Below are 23895 nucleotides of genomic sequence, written 5' to 3'. Positions count from 1 at the left end.
GTCCCCCCTACCCCCAAAAATAAAAACCCCGCTGTGCTGGCAGTGATTAGCAGGTGCCACACCTCTTTCTCGGAGTACAAGGAACGGGCAACAATGTCCAGAAGCTTCTTTGTCTCGGCCTGGAACTCATGTTTGGAAATGGAACCTAGTAATGAATCACAGAAACAACCAATAAAGTGTAATTTCTATTTTCGTGGAAGAATATGCTACATAACATCCAAACAACTGTTTCAGGTAATGAGCTTTAAATGTTTTTCACAAGAGTAAACAAAAAAGGAAGAAACCAAGCCATCGGGGCTCTCAGGCAGGAGGCCTCAGCAAGGAACGAGCCAGTGGGTCCGCTCCGTCCACAGAAAGGCGCAAAGGGAGCCTCCCCCGCCTCCTGCCACTCACCTGTCGCGCGGGACGGCCACCTCAAGGGAACATCGAGGCCGGCCCTTCCCGAGGTGCCTGGACGTGAGAATCGTACTGCCTCTAACAACCAGACCCCGCATTCTATTCTTCAGAACTGTGGCTTCCAAATTAATCATTCGGAAGACTAACAAAACCTCACTTCTTAACCCAAATATCACAGTCGGTGTTGTCATCTGAAAGCCAGAAATGGCCCCGCTCCACAGACTGCTCTCCCGGGCCCGGGAGCGGACAGGACCGTGTCGGAGGCTGTCCTGCGCCAGCAGGGCCAGTACCGAGTTTCCATCCCGCCTCCAAGATCGTGAGCGGACGTGCCCCAAATCCCCATCTGGGGAAGGACCCCGCCGCGGACTCCCGGGCAACCACCCGAGGGGGGCAAGACACCGGGACGGTGGTCAGGAGTCCCTGCGAAGACGGGAACAGACGATGCTTTGCTTTGGGGAACCCTCCCTCTCACGAAGACCTTCCATCCGAAGCAAGTGGGTGGCTTTACCAATCACTGCTTCTGCCTCAAAAACCTCCCCTCACAGGCCAGCAACGAGGCCACGGCTCCGCGGACCCCGGCCGGCTGAAGACAGTACCCTGCACGGTCTCCGTGCTGTGGATGATGGAGTGCAGGGGCTCCTCCGTCCGGTCCTCAGCAGCCTGCGAGCTGAAGAGCCGTGCGGCATGGAAGCTCGAAGCCAGGTTTCTCCCGGGGTTCCTGGACGGGGCTGGGGTCCGCCAAGGACACAGAGTGGCTTTTCCTGAAAAGACAAACACGCGGAAAGAACAAGCATGAAAAAGACATCGGAAACACAACACCCTGACGTGTTTCCATCTGGCCGCTGCTGCAGGTGCCCACGTGGAATTGTCTGAGGCAAGCCATTGCCCAGAAGACCCAGTGGCACCAGGAGAAATCACAAGTGACTGAACGCTGAGCAGCGTGGGTGTTTCAGCGAAGTTTTGGGAACACAGCCTCACACATATCAAATACCAAGAAAGAGTCCCAACGCAGGGCAGAGGTGCGCGAGGCAGGCAGAGGCCTCAAACAGGCACAAACCCACAGACTCAGACACGCCTCGGCGCTCACGGCCCCTCTAGGAGCCCGAAGTAACACAGGCCAGCCTTCCTCACCCTGTGACACCCAGGAAAAGGGGGAGGAAAAAATATACACCTAAGAGGGATCCAAATTTTTACATTAATGGTCTGAAACAGTCTCACCATGTTCTAAAGAATACTTCTTGACTGCTTCTCTTCTTGTCCAAACTCTTTTAAAATTAGTACATTTGGGGGTGCCTAGGTCGTTCAGTTGGCTAAGCCTCCAACTTCAGCTCAGGTCATGATCTCACGGTTCCTGTGCTGGGCTCTGTGCTGACAGCTCGGAGCCTGGAGTTTGCTTCAGATTCTGTGTCTCCCTCTCTCTCTGCCCCTCCCCAGCTTGTGCTGTCTCTCTAAATGTAAATAACACTAAAAAATATACATGTAAATAATTTTAAATTAGTACACTTAAAAACCAGAAACCAGCAGATGATCCCCCCCTACCTGGTAATCAGGAAGGGGACTCACACAGTCTCACATTAGTTTTCTGTAATTTCTCGCTCAGCATGGCCAACTGAGGGACCGCTGTGAGGAAAGAAGGCGACCCCCCATCTGACACTGAGGTCTGCAGCCTGGCGTGGGCAGCGCCATCTGCCCTTGGAGACCACAGAAACGCAGATGCCTCCAGGCTCCTGGGCAGGAAACTCACTTTACTAGCAGCCCCTCAGGACAGCATCGCTCACCTGACTCCAGGCCACCAAGCCGGAGCCTGGGGTCAGTTAGGAGGTACCTAATGCCCGATGCTTTCAAGGACACACGTCAGACAACGCAAGACACCCCGTGTCAGAGTCTAGACCTACATGAGATGCACCGGCCTGCTGGGTCCCACACACGTCAGAAAGGAATGAATTCGAATGTCCACAAAGGATCTGGAGGGTTCGAAGCCCAACATATCAACATCCACGTTCCTACAAGGTATAAAAACTTGCCTTTTCTTTAAGTTTACTCCTAGATTTACAAATAACATGACCTTAGCCTTTATCTCTATGCAGAACACCTTAAAAACGCCTACTCTGATTCAGAAAATATTCAATTTCCAAGAAGTCTGAACGTGTAATTCTCTGGAAAGAAAAGAAAGAACAGAAAGCTGGGGCACTCCTAGAATGAAATGCTACTCGGTTAGAGGGTTTGGTGAACACTCTGCACCAAGCCAGGAGTGACAAAGCCCCCGTGACCCCAGGCAGCACCTCCCCACCCCATGACCCCAGTGAGTTGTCCTGCTGCCTCCTGCCAGGGACGCATTCCCCACAAAAGCTGGGCCCCTGCTCTGAAGCAGGGCAGGACTTAGGGAGAAAATTGATGGGACTGGGATAAGGAGGAATGGGTGAGGGAGGAGACCCAGGGTCAGCCTCAGGACGGGATGTGGGTTCAAGTTCCATAGGGGCCCTGCTGACTTATGAGCGTCTGGCCCCAAGGCGGGTCCCACATCAGAGAGAGGAGCAGCCAGAGCCTCAGCGGAGCCAACAGCCCTTCAGAAGTCCTCCTCCCCTTCCTCCTCCTCCACCCTGGGCTGACTGGCACCCCACCCTACCGCCTAGCCACAGGAAGGGACAGAGGTGTGGTGTTCAGGAGTCTTCTGCCAGTGGGAAGGTGGGAGCGTAGCACTCATCAGGGCTCCCCCTCCCCCGCCCCCCACCATGCCGCGAGGGCAACTCCCGCTGTCCCATCCAGCCCCTGGTGCCCGCATCTCGATGGGTTCAAAAGCCTTGGAGGGGGTCTCCCTGTCTGCAGTCCCATTTCTTCCAATCTGTCCCTTAAATTTCTATACGTTACTCTTCCAGCGACAATTCCAACGGTTATTTCCCCAATTCTGAAGACTCATTCCTGAACGCAACCCTGTCAACTCTAAATGCTTCCGGCTGGTATTCCCTGCCCTCCGGCAAGCAACATCCTCCAAATTTTCTGGAATCCTACCTCCTCCTGCCCCTCACACCCCCAACCTGCATGGTCACCAGCACTGGGGTACCTGTGCCCCTTTCCCCTACACCACCAAGCTCAGCACACAGGGATCATTTCCCACATTCCTGTAGATGTACCCCGCAATCATCAGGTAACACAGACGGCCTCAAGGGAAGAAGCTGGTTTTCCACTGGTTAATTCTACTTGGAGTGAAGTACTCTTGACCAATGCATTTGCAAGAACCTACTGAACTGACCATTCACCCCCACTTTCTCTCCCACCTTGTTCTGCTAACAGAGCCTTCTTCCTGCCATGTGCTTTCCGGTCCTCTCAGAAAACAGATCGCATTCCCTCAATGTCTCCCCAAATAAAAGCCATTCTTACCCCAAAGGAAACCAGAAGGCCCATGAAATCAAAAAACTCAGAGGCGATGGGCTCTCAGTATTTTGAGACTCCTACAGATGGCCTGTTCCAAACTCCAGAGGAGGGAGGGGAGCTGTCGGATGCTGGCAGGCCTTTCTACTTCCGGGTCATATTCCGTGTGTTAAGTATTTTAATCAAGAACACCCCCCCCCCCCGCCTCAGGGCAGGGGGAGGGGTTGAACAGGTGATGAGCCCTGGGCAAAGTAGGAAGTGTTGAACCACTAATCGGAAAGCCTGAAACTAATAGAGCACCGTATTTTATGTTAACGGAAAGTAAAACGAAAACTGAACACATCTCACATACTCCATTTCGCCACCCAGAGTTCCTTATTCTTTTTAACGAACAAATAATACTCCACTGTAATGGGCAAGCAGTGCTCAGCCGATGGGTGTTTCAACTGTTTCTAGTCTCATGCTGTTAAAACCAAGGCCCCGAAGTGCCACAGAACTGTGTGCTGTGTGTCACCTTTCATGGACGGAAGGAGAGGATACAGAAAGACTGAGCGTCTCTACTCCTCCGTGAGGAAGAAACACAGGAGTAACCAGAAACTTGTGAGACTGTTTCACGGGGCTGCTGAACAGAGCACCACAGACAGCAGCTCAAACGACAGAAATCTCTCAGCTCACAGTTCAGGAGGCGCGAGGCCAAGAACAGAGCGCTGGCAGGGGTGGCTCCTTCTGAGGCTGCGCGAAGACTCTGTCCCAGGCCCCTCTCCTCGCTTCCGTAGCCTCAAGTGTCCCTTGGCTTGGACACTGCATCTTCCCTCTCTGCACGTGTGACTCCATATGCAAATTCCTCTGTTTATAAAGACACGGCCACAGTGGATGAGGGTCCACCCTAATGGCCTCATCTTAACTTGATCATCTGCGAGGACCCTGTTTCCAAAAAGGTCCCACTCATAGGTCACGGAGGTCAGGAATTCAGTATCTTTTAGGGAGGCAACAATTCAACCCATAATGGGTATGTGGGAACAAAACGGAAAGAGTGGAGGGCTGGGGACAGGGTAGCAGAGCTGAGGGGAACGTGACGTTTCTGAGCACACCCTTTCGTACCTGACTCTGAGAACCACAGGACCGCAGAGTAAGTCAGAGCAACCCGGGCATGTGGGGAACATTCACCGAGAAAGAAACAGTAGCAAACGTGCGTAACTGTATCATAAACAGCATAAGCATCCTAACCGAAGTCGCTTTGGAAAATGGTACTGGCACCGCCTCCTGAAGTCAGCCTCAAAAAGGCCTGCGTACAATCACTGTAGCAAACCACCAGCCATCCTCAAACTGCCGGATCTGCCAAGGGAGTACCGGTGGACCTTGAGTTAGGAGCAAGGAGTTACCAACAGGGAAAGGGCCAGCCGCCGGCGCGGGTTGGCATCGGAGCAGAAGCAGGATTGTCCCGCTACGGACAGACTGGGTGCAGAAACAAACATCGAGGTGCGTGTGGGGGTCCACGTACACATACTTCCTAGCCGTCCGCTGACAGGCCTGGAGGCGGGAGCTCCAGCAGCGACAGCGCCTGTCACCAGGGAGGGCGGCCGCCCCAGAACTGTTTCTCAGCCCACGCCTTGGTCAGGCCAGGGGTGGTGGCTGGCCGCCCTCCTGGGCACCAGACCTCGGTTCCCCAGGTCCCGCCAGGAAGGGATGAAGGGCTCACAAGGAGGGTGCTTCACAAGGGCACCAGCTCCACCTGGAAGGCACTCCCAGAGGCAAAGCCCGGGACCATCTGAGCAACACAAGGAGGATGTAAGCCGATGAATAAAAGAGACATCCATGAGTCCACAAATGACTTATAAATAAATGGGGGAGGAAAGACCTCTTCCTCACAACTACAATTAATAAACGTGTAAGGAATGGTGGAAACAGGTCACCTCCGTCGGGCAAGCGCGGCAGTCGACGCCGGTTACAGGGATAAACTGCTGTTTAAACGTCCTCAAGAAAGAGAACGTTTGCAAAATCTCCACGTGTCCACCACGAGACACCCACTGATTTCAAAGAAAAAGACCAGTAGTGGACCGTGAAGAAAATGGCAGGTATCTCCAAATGAAGTCACCCGGCACGAGACGGGTCAACGCCTGCAGTGCCCAGGCCGGTGGGGTGAGAGGGCGTGGCCTCCCCTCCGGCGTGTTCCTGCCAAACATGCATCTCAACCTAACCGTAAAATCGTCAGACTAACCCACATCTAGGGACACCCCGCGAAGCCCCGGGCAGTACTCTTCCCAAGTGTCGCGATCCAGAAGGACAGACAGACTGGGATGCACTGAGGTGGCATGATGACCACGTGGCCCTGGACAGAAGAGGACATCAATGGTGAAACAGGATCAGCGCCAGCACGACTGGCCCGCTACTTGCTAGCACGGGGCACCGCGGCTTTAGCGTTCAGTAACTGCCGCAGGCTACGGGAGGCGTTAACATTAGGGGAAACCAAGAGGAGGGGATCCCAGGCGGTATTTGCACGAGAGCTCTGTAAGGCACAGAATATTCCGAAGTGTGAAACAACACCGTGAGGGACATCCTTGCACGCGTCACTTCATTTACAGCCCAGCCTGCATCTGGGCGCACATCTAGAAAGTCACCAGGTCCCAGGTTGCGTCCAGTTTAAACCGTGGTTGATGCTGCCGGGTCACCCTCCAGAGACCATCGGTCTACGCTCGGGCAGCACCCCCGGGAGTGTCACCTCATGTGGCTGCCAGGGTGATGCTGGGAATGTTTGGATCTCTGCCCATCAGTCAGTTGAGACTTTTGCTGTAGCTGTCATTTTCATTCCCCTTACTAGGAGCGAGACAGACCTGCCCTTATTTATAAATATTTACTTTTTGGAGGCGCCTGGGTGCCTCAGTCGGTTGAGCCTCTGACTTCGGCTCAGGTCATGATCTCACAGTCTGTGGGTTCGAGCCCCACGTCGGGCTCTGTGCTGACAGCTCAGAGCCTGGAGCCTGCTTTGGATTCTGAATCTCCCTTGCCCTCTGCCTCTCCCCCACTCACGCTCTCAAAAATAAAATACACATTAACATTTTTTCTTTTTTTAAAAATGTATTTTAAACAATGTATTAAAAGTATTTTCTTTTTTTAAAAATGTTTTCGGTGTATTTCAATTTTTTTTATTGAGAGAGAGAAAATCCTAAGCAGGATCCTCACTGTCAGCACAGAGCCTGACTAGGGGCTTGAACTCTCCAACTGTGAGATCATGCCCTGAGCCAAAATCAAAAGTTGGATGCTTAACTGACTGAGCCACCCAGGCGCCCCTGTAAATATTTCTTATTTTCTTTTCTGATGATGGACTTTTGGTATCCTCTGACCATTCTTGAACTACAATCTTTTTCTTATTGACTTGTAAGAGCGCTTTATGTCTTAACGAAATTAGTCTTTCTTTCCCAGAACACTGTATCTAGTGTTCCAACAATCACGACCCCAGGGATCATAGGCATCCCCTCCCCAACAGAGAAGCAGCTTGGCGGTGGGCTGGGCCGGCTGCCTCAGTCTCCCGGCCACCGGTCCCCTCCCCCTCATTGTCCTCCTTCCTGTTCTGGGACCTGGGCACCACGCAGGTAAGGTCCGGGCTCCCTGTCGCCACATCCAGGAGCATCTGGTCCTTCTGGATGCCCTCCGTGAGCTCCCCCAGGGACGGCTCTCCGACCCCGTTGACCTCAATCTTGGAGAACACCATATTGGTGACTCCACACTCACGGTCGAGTGGCCGCAGGGGTTAATGGCTCCGACGGCCTGGAGGACGGTGAGCAGCTCACTGCGCTAGATGCATCCAGTGGCACAGACGTCACAGAGCTCCAAGTACCAGCACACCCGCTGATCCACCTTCCTCTTGAGGCCCAGGCTGAGTGTAGCCACGGATCCCATGAGGTCGAGGCAGCTGTCCTGGGCGACACACGGCAGCCTCCCCAAATCAGCCTCGTTTGGAAAGGCCTTCCTCACTAAGATTCATGCAATTTTCCCATGGCCTACTTTTCCTACTCCTGTTGGTTTTTTTCTCCCACTTAATACAATATTTGTGAAATGATTTAATATGTTGCTCGTGATGGAGTAAGAGAAGTCCTCACTGTTAGGAAAAAGGAAGAAATAACCAATCCGTATTTCTTTTTTTTTTTTAATTTTTTTTTTCAACGTTTATTTATTTTTGGGACAGAGAGAGACAGAGCATGAACGGGGGAGGGGCAGAGAGAGAGGGAGACACAGAATCGGAAACAGGCTCCAGGCTCTGAGCCATCAGCCCAGAGCCCGACGCGGGGCTCGAACTCACGGACCGCGAGATCGTGACCTGGCTGAAGTCGGACGCTTAACCGACTGCGCCACCCAGGCGCCCCTCAATCCGTATTTCCAACCAGGACTTTAAAACTTTCCAGTATAATTCTGAGATTACATTAATCAACAGCACTATTAAGAGCAAATTTGATTTGGGGTTAACTTTTCACAACGACTGTAAGAATAAACCAACAGAGCAGTAAATCTGCCCGAACCAGATACAGATACATGACCTGCACATTGTCGGTCCTCACGCTTCCTCTATACCCTGAAGGAAAAACCACAAGCCTCAGGGCCAGGCTACAATGTCGGAGTATCCAGCTGTTTGGTGGTTTGGGGCACACAAAATGGCAACGACAGTTTGAGTCTGACACCCCCCCACACGGGCCAGTGCTCATGCTGTTTCCTCTGCCAGCGACCACATTCCTCTCCACCCGAAGTGCTTCAGGACCTGGTGTGAGGCTCTCCCATCCCCAGCGGCTCAACCCCCTCTTTCGACGGAATTCAGAGTACTTATTTTCTATGCTACTCATTGGAAAGTGCTGTTATAAACCAGCTTGTGGCACTTCTACGATTAACTGTTTGCTCATGGAAAACATTTCACCAGATTACAACATTTCTTAGTATCAAGCTCAACCAAGGCAAGAAGAGCCACGTTTCTCCGAACACCACAGCCCCCGGCACAGAAGCAGCTCGTTACAAACACGCAACTTACCAGCACGCGCATCGCTAGGTGCGAGCACAAGTACATCCGGTCAGCCACAAGTCGCTCAGCGCTCCTGCAGGGCCATCAGTGACTGGGAAGAGGGATTAAAAGTACAACGGCCTATAGGGGCCGTCAAGGAAGGCAAATGAGTCAAAACACACTGGGTACTTTTTTTTATTTTTTATCACTCTTCTCTACCTCAGCCACTGTGCTTGCCTACAACGGTTTTGCTTCAAAATGGCATGCCAAGTAAGTACTACACTTTATTCTTTTTTTTTTTTTTTCAACGTTTATTTATTTTTGGGACAGAGAGAGACAGAGCATGAACGGGGGAGGGGCAGAGAGAGAGGGAGACACAGAATCGGAAACAGGCTCCAGGCTCCGAGCCATCAGCCCAGAGCCCGACGCGGGGCTCGAACTCCCGGACCGCGAGATCGTGACCTGGCTGAAGTCGGACGCTTAACCGACTGCGCCACCCAGGCGCCCCCAAGTACTGCACGTTAGACGCAGGCATACTTAGTATTTTAAGCTGTGAGCAACAGGCAGACTGTTTTCCTGAATTACTTATCCGAAATGCACAATCTCCCACTTACCACATGTGATATGGACAAGAACAATTCAACTTTTTGTCTTTACTGCAAAGAGTGCCACTTCCAGCATGACGGGGTCACAGCCTCCAGCCAAACTGCCTGTGGAGGACACCCATGAACTCAGGAACCACACAAAAGGGCTCCCTAAAGTCTCTGGAGAAGTCAGCCAAAGCAGGCAGACCCTCGGGGAGAGCTGACACGTGGAAGAAGAGAACAGCACGGGAGGAGGGCACGTTCAACCCAGGGCGGCTGACACAGACACGGCCCCTGAGGAACCGGAGGCGGCGCTAGGGGAACCGTAAAAGGTGAAGAGTGGGGAGCTGGAGAGGGTCCCAGAAATGAGAGAGTCAGAGAGACGGAGTCCCCAATTCTGGGAATAAATTCTTCTAAATATCTGGCTGACCCCCTGAACTATGTGTGGGGGACAAACTGCAAATAGCCCGGTTAAGGCTAAAAGAATCCAACTGGTGTGTTTGCAGCTGGGGTCCAACCAGATTAATAATCCACTTTAAAACAAGAGCTGGGGCACCTGGGAGGCTCAGTCGGTTAAGGATCCCACTCTTGATTTCAGCTCAGGTCATGATCCCAGGGTTGTGGGAGTGAGCCCTGGGTCGGGCTCTGTGCTGTGTGGAGCCTGCTTAGGATTCTCTCTCCCTCTGCCCCTCTCTCCTGCTTGTGTGTGCTCTCTCTAAAAAAAATAATAATAATATTGGGGCACCTGGGTGGCTCAGTCGGTTAAGCGTCCGACTTTGGCTCAGGTCATGATCTTGCGGTTCGTGAGTTCAAGCCCCGCGTCGGGCTCTGTGCTGACAGCTCTGAGCCTGGAGCCTGCTTCAGATTCTGTGTCTCCCTTTCTTCCTGCCCCTCCCCCACTCACGCTTGCTCACGCTCTCAAAAATACACATTAAAAACATAATTAAAGGGGTACCTGGGTGGCTCAGTCAGTTAAGTGTCCAACTTCGGCCCAGGTCACGGCTCATGAGTTCGAGCCCTGCGTCAGGCTCTGTGCTGACAGCTCAGAGCCTGGAGCCTGCCACGAATTCTGTGTCTCCCTCTCTTTCTGCACCTCCCTCACTCATGCTCTCTCTCTTAAAAATAAAAACATTAATGGGGCGCCTGGGTGGCGCAGTCGGTTAAGCGTCCGGCTTCAGCCAGGTCACGATCTCGCGGTCCGTGAGGTCGAGCCCCGCGTCAGGCTCTGGGCTGATGGCTCGGAGCCTGGAGCCTGTTTCCGATTCTGTGTCTCCCTCTCTCTCTGCCCCTCCCCCGTTCATGCTCTCTCTCTGTCCCAAAAATAAATAAACGTTGAAAAAAAAAATAAAAATAAATAAAAAATAAAAACATTAAAAAAAAAATTTTTTTTTGATGTTTGGACCAAACACAATTTGTTTATGGCCAGACTTAGCCCTTGACTGCTAGTCTGCAAGTCTTTTCTAATCTTCTAATCTTGAAAATAAAGCCCTTGGGACAGTTTAGCAGCAAAGAAAGAATGAGTATAGCTTTAAATAAAGGCTCCCACTCCTGTTTGCTAGAAATGCATCAGGAGACGACTTCTAAGGAATTAGATGGTCTTTATGACCTTGGGGTAAACAGAGGTTGGCAAACTTTTTCTGGACAAGGCAGGTGGTTAAATATTTTAGGCTTTCTGAGCCCTGTGGTCTCTCTCGCTCAACTCTGCCATTACAGGAGGAAAATGGCCACAAATGTGTGAAAGTAGAAGCATGTCTGGGTCCCAAGAAAACTTTACTTGCAAAAACAGGCCGGGAGCCTGACCTGACCCACGGACCTTATTTGCAGAACCCTGGGGTAAACCACAAAGGGAAAGACTGGTATATTTGACAAAATTAATAACTTCTGTTCATTAAAAAACAAAAACAGACACTAAAATGAAAAGTGAAATGGTAAAGTGCACCTGGGTGGCTCAGTCGGTTAACTGTCTGACTCTTGGTTTCAGCTCAGGTCATGATCTCTCAGTCTGAGTTTGAGCCCCACCTCAGGCTCTGTACAGACAGCTCAGAGCCTGGATCCTGCTTCAGATTCTGTTTCCCTCTCTCTCTCTGTCCCTTCCCTACTTGCAATCTGTGTGTCTTTATCTCAAAAATAAACATTTAAAACAATTTTAAAAAAAAAAAAGAAGTGGGCACCTGGGTGGCTCAGTCGGTTGAGCGGCCGACTTCGGCCAGGTCATGATCTCGCGGTCCGTGAGTTCGAGCCCCGCGTCGGGCTCTGTGCGGACAGCTCAGAGCCTGGAGCCTGTTTCAGATTCTGTGTCTCCCTCTCTCTGACCCTCCCCTGTTCATGCTCTGTCTCTCCCAGTCTCAAAAATAAAATAAAACGCTAAAAAAAATAAAAAATAATAATAATAAAAAGAAGAAATACAAAAACACCTAAGTCAAACAATATGGAAGAAAAGATGGGGTGGGGGCACCTGGGTGGTATATCAATACAATGGGATTAGCAGCTAAAACCAATGAGCTACACCTTTAGCATGAATAAAGCTAAGAAAAAAAAAAGCTGACCCAAGAAAGTCCCATCAGAACACACACAGTATGATTTAATAAACTGTATGTGCTTATACAAAATTAGATACATAGGGGCGCCTGGGTGGTGCAGTCGGTTAAGCGTCCGACTTCAGCCAGGTCACGATCTCACGGTCCGTGAGTTCGAGCCCCGCGTCAGGCTCTGGGCTGATGGCTCGGAGCCTGGAGCCTGTTTCCGATTCTGTGTCTCCCTCTCTCTCTGCCCCTCCCCCATTCATGCTCTGTCTCTCTCTGTCCCAAAAAATAAATAAACGTTGAAAAAAAAAAAATTTCAAAATTAGATACATATATATCCAAACAAAACAAAAAGCAAAAGAGTAAAAACCACTCTGTCTCTCTCTCAAAAACAAACATCAAAAAAGTGGGGGGTTGGGTGCCCTGGGTGGCTCAGTCAGTTAAGCCTGTGACTCTTAATTTCGGCTCTGGTCATGATCTCGAGGTTGGAGCCCCGCACTGGGCTGACAGTGCGGAGACTGCTTGGGATTCTTTCTCTGCCCCTCCCCCACTTGTGCTTTTTCTCTCTCAAAAATAAAAAAAACATTAAAAAACAAAACAAAACAGAAAATTCAGGTCAGCAGTTCCCTCTAGGAAAGAGAGAAGAGGCTGCAGCAGGAGCACACAGGCCTTTGAGGGACCTGTAATCTCCATTCCTTCAACTGGGTAATAAGTGTTCATTTGATGCTTTTTTATAAAACTGCACACACATATTATATGCATTTCTTTTTATGGGATGTGTGAGGCGGGAAAGGGAGAGGATGGAAGGAAAGAAGCTTCAGCCTCTCGGGGTCACGGAGCTTGCAGACGCAGAAATACGCACAGGCCCTCGGAGCCCAGCCTGACCCCCCTAGCGTCACCCATGGGACACAGCATGGCCGGGACGCTGCACCTCTGTGAAGCCACCCGGAGCAGGGAGCCCTCGCTGGAGGCCACCTGCAGGTATGAATGGAAGGTAAGTGCAGGAAAGGAGGGAGTCAGGCAGGGTCTGGCAGGCCCCACAACCCCATCCGTGTTCCCTGAACCCAAGGCTCCCCCCCCCCCCCCCCCCCCCCCCCCCCCCGCTGGCGCTATGCTCTGGCTCCGACCAGCTCATTTTCACACGAAGGGGGAGATGGCAGCAGAGCCGTGCTCTGGGGCGACTTCCACGGTACTTTTGGCGACCCCGTGGGGGCACCGCTCCAGGCAGGAGGAATCGGCCTGACCCCGTGGAAGGAGATCTGGCCACGCTGGCCAGGACCACAAATACACACAGCCTCTCATCTGGCGATTTCGTCCGGGAACTTCCCTCTGTGGGTACACCTGAACTTGTATGTGACGACAGAGCTGAAAGGCCACGCACAGTAACACTGTACATAACAGCAAATGCCTGGAGACCACCTGAGTGCCCACGTGCTGAGGACCAGTAAATAAACCACGGCGCCTCCCAGCATGGAGGGTGGCTGCAGAGAGGAGGGAACAGTGCTGCTACGGGAAGTCTCCAACAGCTACTCAGCGACTAAAACACAGATTACGTAGCGTCATAGAAGACACGTGTTTATCTGCACCTCCTGTATCGGACAGACCCTGGCAGACATACAAGCAACTCCTAATGGAGACAACCTCGGAGGGAGAGGGGAAGTGAGTGGAGAAGGGGACCATGCCGAGAGCAAGACTTCTCAACGCATACCTTCTGAACCAATCAAATACATATAATTCCTCAAAACAAACCCTTAAAGACATAAAGTGGCTGTCACAGAAGGGCCAGCCCCTTCCCACCAACTGTCAATGCTGGGGTCACGCAAAGGCCTGTACAGACACACCAGATGAGGATCCGGGGTAGAAATCCCCGCCCTCCCCCAGGGGTCAGGGGCCAATGACCAAGCTGAGGGTCAGCTGAAGATCAGTATACAAATATGTATATAACGGAATACTCTGAAGCAGAAAAATGAGGCAAGTCTCTGTAAAGTATCCTGATGTTCAATTATCTCTAAGACATACTAAGGAAATAACCTGGCCCAGAACAGGGGTTTGCATGCTCCCACGTGTTTAAAAACATGTATGCGTGAACACGTACACGGAAAACTACTCTCATAAGCCAAGTGTATCTTTGTAAGGACACTCAAAAAACTGGCTTAAGGGGGCTGCCACTGGAGGGGAACTGGTGCCTGAGGGCAGCAGTGACAGAGGTGTGTTTTCCACCGCACACACCTTTGTGTCTTTGGAATTTTGTGCTATGTACATCAGTAATCGATGCACAAAATAACCTATTTATAAAAATCACCCAGTTACAAAACACACCAAAAAATTTACTAGGGACATAAAAATATTTGCGAAGGGATAGAAAAAGCTTAGGGAAATGTCCCTGAAGACGAAGAGTAAATATTTAAAGACATCAATTCTCTGGGTGCCTGGCTGGCTCAGGCAGAGGAGCATACGACTCTTGATCTCAGGGTCAGGAGTTTGAGCCTCATTTTGGGCGTAAAGTTTACTTAAAACTTTTTTTTAGGGGCGCCTGGGTGGCGCAGTCGGTTAAGCGTCCGACTTCAGCCAGGTCACGATCTCGCGGTCTGTGAGTTCGAGCCCCGCGTCAGGCTCTGGGCTGATGGCTCAGAGCCTGGAGCCTGTTTCCGATTCTGTGTCTCCCTCTTTCTCTGCCCCTCCCCCGTTCATGCTCTGTCTCTCTCTGTCCCAAAAATAAATAAACGTTGAAAAAAAAAAAAAAAAAAACTTTTTTTTAAACTATGCAACCTAATTCTTAAATTCACATGGAAAACTAGATGTGCACAAATAGCCAAGAATTTCGAAAACCATGAGGAAATATGATTAACTGTGTTAAAGCACATTAATTTTTTTTTAACTTTTTAAAAAGTTTACTTATTTGTTTTGAGAGAGAGAGAGCAAATGGGGTAGGGGCAGAGAGCAGGGAGAGAGAGAGATTCTCAAGCAGGCTCCACACTGCCAGCGCAGAGCCCAGAGCAGGGCTCGAACTCACGAAACGCAAACCATGACTTGAGCTGAGATCAAGAGTCAGACGCTTAACTGACTGGGCCGCCCAGGAGCCCCTAAAGCATATTAATTTAAAGCTACAGTATTAAAGTTAATTTCCTCTCTCACTTATTAAATAAAAAATTCCACATGGACTATAAAAGTGCAAACAAAAGCTGAAAGTACTAGAAGAAAACAGAAGAGGTTTTAAGAACACCTTTACGGAGGGGCATCTGGGTGGCTCAGTTGGTTGGGCGTCCGACTTCGGCTCAGGTCATGATCTTGTGGCTCGTGAGTTCGAGCCCCGCGTGGGGCTCTGTGCTGACAGCTGAGCCTGGAACCTGCTTCGGATTCTGTGTCTCCCTCTCTCTCTGCCCCTCCCCGCCACACTCTGTTTCTCAAAAATAAATAAACGTTAAAAAAAAAAACAGCTTTATGGATATAATTGACCCAAAGTGTACAAGCCACTGGGCTTTAGCACATTTAGAGTTGTCTGTCCGTCACCATCATCTAGTTCCAGAACACGTTATCACCTCAGAAAGAAACCACATACTCATTAGCAATGACTCCCCCATTCCCCCATCGCCCAGCTCTGGCAATCACGCTGTGGCCCTAGAGATGTGCCAGTTTAGGACATTTCGCATAAATGGAATCATACTACACATGGTCTTCCGGGCCTGGCCTCTTTCACTTAACGTTAAGATTTTCAAGGTTCATCCACGTTACGAGGTATCACAGCTCACTCCTTTCTAAAGCGGACCAATATTCCGTTATATGGCCAGACCACACATTTAGTCCAGGCAATGGACAACTGGGGTGTATCCACTTTTTGGCTGTGCTGTAAACACTGTTGTACGAGTTTCTGTGTGGATCCCTAGGAGTGGAACTGCTGGGTCGAATGCTAGCTGTTTAACCGTTTGAGGAGTGCAGACGGCTTTCCAAAGTGCCATACCACCTTAGGTTCCCGCCCGCAGGGAGAGCTCTGATTTCTCCACACCCTCAGGGATGCTACGGTTGTCACCCACGGTTTTTATTCTCGCCACCTGAGTGGGGGTGAAGGGCCACCTCACTGTGGTCTTGATTTGCCTTTGCCCGCCCTACTGATAGTGATCTCAGCATCTTTTTCTCTAATGATTTAAGAGCGAGGAAACTCTTCCTAAACAAGACACATAACCCTCGAACCATAAATTTATGGAGCACATAAAAATTAAAACAAATAGGATAAATCTTAAAAGTTCTCATCGCAGGACAAAAATTGTTTATGTCAGGTGATGCGTGTTCACTAGACTTACTGTGGTGATCATTTTGTGATTAATGAATATCAAATCACTATGGTGTATGCCTGAAACTAGTATGTCTGTTACATGTGAGTAAAAAATAAAATTAGAAAAAATTACATATATGGGAGACACCTGGGTGGCTCTGTCAGTTAAGCGTCCGATTCTCGATTTTGGCTCTGGTCAAGATCTCATGGTACGTGAGTTCGAGCATCAGGCTCCACCCCGCTCCTCCCCCACTTGCGTGTGTGTGCTCGCGTGTGCTCTCTCTCTCTCTCAAAATAAATAAACTTAAAAATACATACATACATACATACATGGGAGTGCCCGGCTGGCTCAGTCAGTGGAGCATGCAACTCTTGATCTCAGGGTGTGAGTTCGAGCCCCACATAGGGTATAAAGCTTACTCAAAAAAAAAATACACATATGAACAATTAAGAATAATCACACTACCAAAAAAAAAAAAAAATTAAAGCTGACAGGCAAACGCACTACGAAAAAAACAACGGAAAACGTGGCAGAGGGCCAGCTTCCTTACGAGAAGGTCACTGACAGATCTGCAATAAAAACTCCCAAGAGCGTAAGAGAAAAACGGCAATTCCCAAAAAAGAGAAACATCAATGGCCCTGAATCAAAGACAAAGAGGCTTTACCACCCTCAGGACTAAAGAGATGCATTTTAAAACACGACAGCATTTTCACTGTGAGACTGACAAACTGTTAAAATATGTTAGGCTCGCGCTGGCGAAGGTGTGAGAAGCGGCAGGCGGTCGCTCCCCAGGCCCGTGACGGAAAGCAAACGTGGCAACGACCCGGACGCCCGTCAGGAAAGGGCTGAGTGAGGGGGCCCCACATGGCGGGGGGCGGGGGGGGGGGGCAGCAGAGCTCTCGGCAGCGGCAGCGACGGGAAACGGACCCCGAGACACATCACAGGACCAGTCGGGAGGCCCGGGGCGCTGTGCCCAGGGCGGAGGCTTTTTCGGGCACCACCGTGCAGCACACTGAAGGTGGAAGGTTTTTTTTCCCGGTACCAACTAGGTCTGGAAAACAGCCTTTCTTCTCCTCGGCAACAAAAACTTAGGATTTTTCTCAGAAAACTCTCCGAACTCAACACCTCGTCTCTCCCATCGGCCAAATCTCAACCCGAGTCACACTGAGCCGAAGAGACACACTTCTGACCTGATTGCTGTCCAGCGCGACCGAGCACTGGCTCCGGCCTCCGTGCTTTCCCTGCAATGTGCCGGCCCGCTCCTGCCTCAGGACCCTGGCACGGGCTGCTCCTGTGGCTCAAGCCACCCTTCCCAAGCCACCTTCACCTTCTTGCACACTTTGTTTAGCCAGGAGGCCTTCCCTGACCGCCCTGTTTCTGTCAGGCTCTCCTTCCCGCTTTGGTTTCTTCAGAGAGCTCAGCCCCTAACACCCACGCTGCATTTACTTGTCTCCACCCCAGCACCTTCCTGGGCCAGGATTCTTGTCTGTTTTGTCCCCTGGGAGGCACCAGAGCGGTACTGGGCAGAGAGGAGGCAGCTGAGATGTGTGTTAAATGAACTGATATTGCCACACCACGTGGGAGGTGTTCTGGCGGACTAAACCTGACCGTCTCACGTCTGTTTTCCCCATGATGATGCTAGAGTCCGAGCAGGTCACAGGTCAAAACTTGTGACCCACCAAGTTTGGTGGCTGGTTCTGAAATCACTAAATGTGGGTTAAACCAGAAATTAAAAAGAAACAAAACAAAGCAAAATGGAAAGCAAAAGAACATATCTCATGATAAAGGTATTTACAAAAAACAAAACAAAAAAAGGTAAAGGCATTTACAAACTCATCTAAGCAGGCACACATACTTGTATCACACACGTATCCTTGTATATAGCAAGTCATGATATGGACGCATTTCTTACAGGGAGCTTATGACAACAAAAGCCTCAAATTGACCCATCTCATTTCAGTCAACACATTTCTAAGTTTAAAGCTTTGGCTTCAGGGGTGCCTGGGTGGCTCGGTCGGTTTCTGCTCAAGTCATGATCTCACATTCGTTTGAGCCCCACGCTGGGCTCTGCAGTGACAGCAAGTGAGCCTGCTTGGGACTCTCTCTCTGTCCTTCTGTTCCTCCCCTGCTCACGTGCAACGCTTTCTTAAATAAACTTAAAAAAAAACAAATATTCTAGAGGGCTACGCTGAAGCACCAAAAATGCAATTCAAGAACATCGTGTGGCTTTGAACCTGAAACATTTCACTCGAACATAAACCGGGGACACTTCATTGGTCCCAAGCCAGAATTTTGGTTTGAGACAGCAACCACCGCCCTGCCTCAGTGAGACTCTCCTTACAGAAATCGCCTTTCTTACCTGGTATCTGACTCTGGGGCAGAGGCGGGAAATGTCTGTTTTCTCACCAGCCTCACTGCATGTCCTCACCCCACTTCCTTCAAGCAGCCATTTCCCTTACTTAGTCAAGGGGGGGAGCAAAACGCTTGGGAGATTCCCCCCGCCCTTAATTTTGGCCACCTACTCGGCCAGCGACTAATACGGCCTTTGCTAACCTCTTACATTTCGGTTGGTCTGATCTTCTGCAGAGGCACTCAACCCCTCTGGTCCTAACCCAGCGCCTCATGCCCAAGGCCCACCTGGTGCCTCTTGGGCAGTCGGTCACACACCCTTTGTGTATGTGCTTCGCCCATGCTGGCCAAGGCCCCAGCACTGTGGTTTACAGAGGTGGCCCTGACATTCAGAGTCTAAAGGTTAAGGATCAAACCTATCCTTGTTATGTTATGGTGGCAGCACAAATAGCTGTTTCCCGGGAGGATGAAACCTGAGCCACAAGAGCTGTCCGCTCATCCTGAAAAGAGCCTGGGAACACCTGAAATCTGCCTACTAAATTCTTGAGCCGGCTGCAGCACAAGAGGCGGGAGGTTATAAATTAGATAGCATGGCCCCCCCCCCCCCAAACAAAGTAAGGGCACAGGAAGGAAGCAGAATAACACAACAAAAGAACAAAAGCAAGAAATGTGAGGCTGTGGCTGCACAGGGTCCAGGTGGGATTCATTTTGGGAAATAAAACCAACCGGTGTGAGCAACTACAACGACAACGGGAACCCTACTCTTCTGACATTTCTGGCACTTGGGGCAGACTCCTCGCCCCTTGGAAGTCTCGCCTCTAAGGCAGAAAATTCCAGGAGATGATCCTGCTTACAGAGATTGGAAAAGGCAGAAGATGGTAACTTGAGCACTACAGTGGCTGCCTCATGACGGGTCCTGGAAACGTCACTGGTGAGAGCAAGAGCATCCTCGAGATTAGGAAACAGGGCTGAGGGGCTGTGGTGTCTCCAAAGTTACAAAGCCCCGTGAAATGACCAACCTGCTACCCTCTCCACCACACAACACAATCATTTGCTTTTGGAGACCAAGTCTGTTTCTCGTTTTTGTTTTTTTAAGTTTATTTATTTGGGGGGGTGGGGTGGCGAGTAGGGGAGGGGCATAGGAGGGAGAGAGAATCCCAAAGCAGGCTCTGCATTGTCAGCACAGAGCCCGACACGAGGCTTGATTCCACCACCACGAGATCATGACCTGAGCTGCAATCAAGACTCAGATGCTCAACCGAATGAGCCACCCAGGTGCTCCCTGTTGCTGATTTTTCAGGCTCATCATCTCTTGTTTGGGAGGTGGCATTCTTGTTTGTCTACCAGCTACTTCTGTTACTTGTTGGAACTGGTGAAAAAGTCTGATGGCAGTTTAGGTTTTTTACTACTAACGTTACATCTTCATGAATGCCCAGGTTCTGATAGCCCTAACTCCCTATAATAATGACATTTTACCAGGCGAAGGAAGTGTTGGTTCCCAACTACCAATCAACGTAAGATTCACCAGGGACGTTATCTGTAACCAGCCACCTGGTCCTGAGGGCGTGCAGAAAATCAGGTGTGTGGACCTCACGGTGCCTGCAGCTGGGCGCTTCCAGCACTGGCCCAGGTCTGGCACTGTGACCACCCTGACAATTACAGAAAATGATCCACAAGTTGACATCTAACAGAACAGAAAGGACGTAATTTTCAACCTTATTCACACTCACTCCCCTATACTATTTCTCGTCAAACCCAATCATTCAGAATGGGGCCTTACCTTGCATCTGTGCTCTCAAGACACGGCCCATGACCCTCTCTTCTAGGAGACCCACACAAGCAACCATCCACGTGTTTCTGCACTCCCTGTCTGGCCAGAGGCCTCCAATATGCCCCGAACACTCGGCAGCCACATGCTCCTACTTAACCTACGACCGCAACAGCACATCATCAGTCACATCATCTTTGAAGTCCCAGAGAGCATTCAAAATATTTTGAGGGGCGCCCGGGTAGCTCAACTGGTTAAGCGTCCTAACTCTTAATAGCAGCTCACGTCGTGATCTCGCGGTTCTTGAGTTTGAGCCCTGCAGTGGGCTATGCAAAACCTTTAAAAATTATTGCATAAAGGGGTGCCTGGGTGGCTCAGTTGGTTGAGCATCACACTCTTGATGTCTGTTCAGGTCGTGACCTCGCATTCATTAGATCAAGCCCCATGTCAAGGCTCACACTCAGTGGAACCCACTGCCCTCCACTGAGTGTGGAGCCTGTTTGGGATTCTCTCCTTCTCTCTCTGCCCCTCCCCCACTCGTGCTCGCTTGCTCTCAAAATAAATACATATTTAAGAAATCGTTTAAAAAAACAGACACCGACATTTAAAACTCATGGAACAGAAAAAAAGTGTCAAAGATATGAAAAAGAAATTCATATGAGACATACAAATGGCCATTAAGCAAATGAACACAGTCTAACTACTAAGAAGAAAACGCCTTGATATAAGGAGTCTCACTACCTGCTGATGGGAATATAAATTGCTTAAGCTTTTTTGGACAGTAATTTGGCAACATCAGCTAACATTTCAAATATGCACAGACTCTGAACCATCAATTCTAAAACTCGAATTCTAAAATTCTAAAGAAATACCATACATGTGCACAAAGATTTAAATACTCGTCCATTAAATACAGTCCAAACACTCGACATACCTGAAATCATTATTGTATTATATGCTAACTGGGATGTAAATCTTTAAAAATTAAAAAAAATAAATCCCAGCTGGGAAAAAAAAAAAAGTCACCCATTCTTCACAGTACTGTAACAAATACAAAACCACAGAAACAATCTTGATTATGTCCATTGGGAGCGGGTCACAGATGGGCATGAGGAAACAAGTAAGACGCCCAGAGAAGGCACGCTGTAGACACATCCATGCGTAGACCACACACATCCCATTACCAGTCAGCCTCGGATCCCACAGCCTTCCTGCCTGCCAGGGACACCACGTAGCAGCTGATGACACTGTGAGTCGCTCAGAAGATTTTCTCTTCTGTAAGATGAGAATTTGAGAAGATCTGCTTTCTCTGACAGATTGATTTGCTGAGAGTTGACAGGTAAATCCTATCTGCTGACCTCCAAGAAACCGTTCAGGATCTGGCTATTTCTCCCACCTCCCCCATGAGCATCCTGGCGAAGCCACAATCCCACAGGCCTCCTCCCTACCTCGACCCCCACTGCAACCACTGCCCCCTCCTCCAAACCTGTTCCTACATTTATATCTCCTCCACAGTAGAGCAAAATCCTCACAATGGCCAGTGAGGGACTGCCCTCAGTCTCCTGTGGCTCACAGGACACTGCTAGTTAAATGCTAAGTCCATAACAAAGGATGCTATGCAGCCACTGGAAAGCCACAGACCGGGGGTATACTGAGCAAGATGTGGAAGCTCTGCAGGGAACGTTATAAACAACTCAGTAGCAGGGGTGCCGGCTTGGGCAGAAGAGCATGCCACTCTGAATCTTAGGGTTGGGGGTCTGAGCTGCACGTTGGGTACACAGAGTACTTAAAATCTTAAAGTACAATTCAGAGGCGCCTGGTGGCTCAGGTCCTGATCTCAAGGTTGGAGCCCCGCATAAGGGCTCTCCGTCAGTGCAGAGCCCGTTTCGGATCCTCTGTCCCTCTCTTTCTCTCTGCCCCTCCCCTGCTCATGCTCTCTCAAAACTAAACATTTTTGTAAAAATTCAGTAACAAACTGCAGATACAGTGTAAGCCCTTTCAGATAAAAATAGACACATCTTGGGGCCCTGGGTGGCCCAGTCGGTTAAGCGTCAGACTTCGGCTCAGGTGATGATCTCGCGGTTTGTGAGTTCGAGCCCGGCGCGGGCTCTGTGTTGACAGCTCGGAGCCTGGAGCCTGCTTCGGATTCTGTGTCTCCCTCTCTCTCTGCCCCGCCCCGCTTGTGCTCTGTCTCTGTCTCTCAAAAATGAATGTGAAAAAAATTTTTTTAAAAAAATAGACACAGCTGTTCACGTGTGTGTGAACACCGTGCAAAGAACCTGGAAGGAACTCTAAGTCGTTCACCAATGGTTTCTTACCAGTGGGGAAGGAGAAAGATTATGGTTATTCTTCCCCGCCCCCCCCCCCCCCCCCCCCCCCCCCAGTATTTCCTGGGAATACGGTGGTGAAGAACCATAGTCCGGGGACTGCACCAGGGTAGAGCCTGTTTTGCACGGTTCGCAGCCCTGTGCTTTCCCAGGCAGAGCGGACACTCAGGGTTGAAAGAAGCACAGCCAGTGGTTTCTGCATCACGCCCGTATAAAACAACTTGGGGGCGGGGAGGCATGAAATCGCCACGAAGGAGCTTAAATGATCACCCAGGTGAAGTCCGTCTCTAACGCACACGAGCCCTCCCCTTCCACTCTCCGAAAATGCCCTCCGCTGCAGGAGCGAGGAGCGCCCGACCCCTCTGCTTGACCCGGGTCCGAGGGCTCGACGCGAAGAAGCACCTGCAGGAGTCCCGCGGGCCGGGGCGCATCCCCGCTACCTGAGGGCTGGGGAGAAACGCGGACACACCGCGCGCTCAGCGTTCGCCGGCTGTGTGGCGCATAAATCTCACAGAACCTCCACGTGTCCCACGGAAGAGGAAGCCGGCTCGGGACCGAGGCGGGGCCCGCCTGCCACCCGGCCCCCCTCACCTCTCGGGACGGCCGCCAAAGCTGGCGCCCGCAGACTGCGCCCCCATAGCAGCAGCACCCTCAGCTCGCGCGCCATGTCGGTCCTACCCAGCGCCTAGGACACCACGCTCCGCGGGGGGCGGAACGGGGCGGGGCCTTCCTGGGGCGCGGCGCGGTGACGTCACGGAGAGCGCCGGGCTGCCCGGCCCGCTGCCTGCGCCGGCGGGTGGGCGGGGGCCTCCGTGGCGCGGGCGCCGGCTGTCCGCGCGGGGACAGTCGGGCCTGAGGGAGGGCCCTCCGTGACCTTGTGTCGCGTTGTCAAGGACGACGTGACGTGCGCGCGGGCCCTGGGCCCTGGGCCCTGGCCCGCCAGCTGGGCCTCACTTCGTGCATCCCCTAAATGGGGCCGACGCCCGCACACACCCGGCTGTGAAAGGTGGCGCCGGGGCGGAAGCAGTGCACGTCCCCGGAGCTTGACGAGTTTGGGGCCGCCGGCTCTACCGAGGCGGGCGGAGGAAGAGATGGGGTGGATTTCACTCCAAAACGTGAACTCAGGGGCCGCCCCACCGGCAGGACTGGGCACATTCATTCTTTGCCTCCCGCCTTGCTGGAGGTGAGGCTGAAGTTGAGACCGCAACTCCTTTTATTTTAATTAAGAAAAAAAAAAAAATTTTTTTTTTTTTTTTTTTTGAATTGAAGTGTGGTTGACACACAAAGTTCCAGGCATGGAACGTAGTGATTCAGCAGCGCCGCAC

General features: G+C 50.9%; 1 protein-coding gene across 1 annotated transcript in view; it reads right to left on the bottom strand.

The window, feature by feature from the left end:
- TRAP1 (TNF receptor associated protein 1) overlaps positions 1 to 23320 on the bottom strand; it is a 47165-nt gene extending 23845 nt beyond the window's left edge. The window contains exons 1-3 of the mRNA XM_086692157.1: positions 23162 to 23320; positions 993 to 1157; positions 63 to 145 (exon numbers count right to left, since the gene is read on the bottom strand). Coding sequence (XP_086548283.1) covers positions 63 to 145; positions 993 to 1157; positions 23162 to 23237 — 324 coding nt within the window. The 5' untranslated portion in view covers positions 23238 to 23320. The remainder of the gene's footprint in view (positions 1 to 62; positions 146 to 992; positions 1158 to 23161) is intronic.
- Between the last annotated feature and the right edge of the window lie 575 nt (positions 23321 to 23895).

Source organism: Puma concolor, chromosome E3 (genome assembly GCF_028749965.1).
Source record: "Puma concolor isolate L17-30 chromosome E3, mPumCon1.1.hap2, whole genome shotgun sequence".
Taxonomy (NCBI): domain Eukaryota; kingdom Metazoa; phylum Chordata; class Mammalia; order Carnivora; family Felidae; genus Puma; species Puma concolor.
The sequence above is the reverse complement of the archived record's forward strand: the minus strand, read 5'-3'. Positions and strand labels throughout refer to the sequence as shown.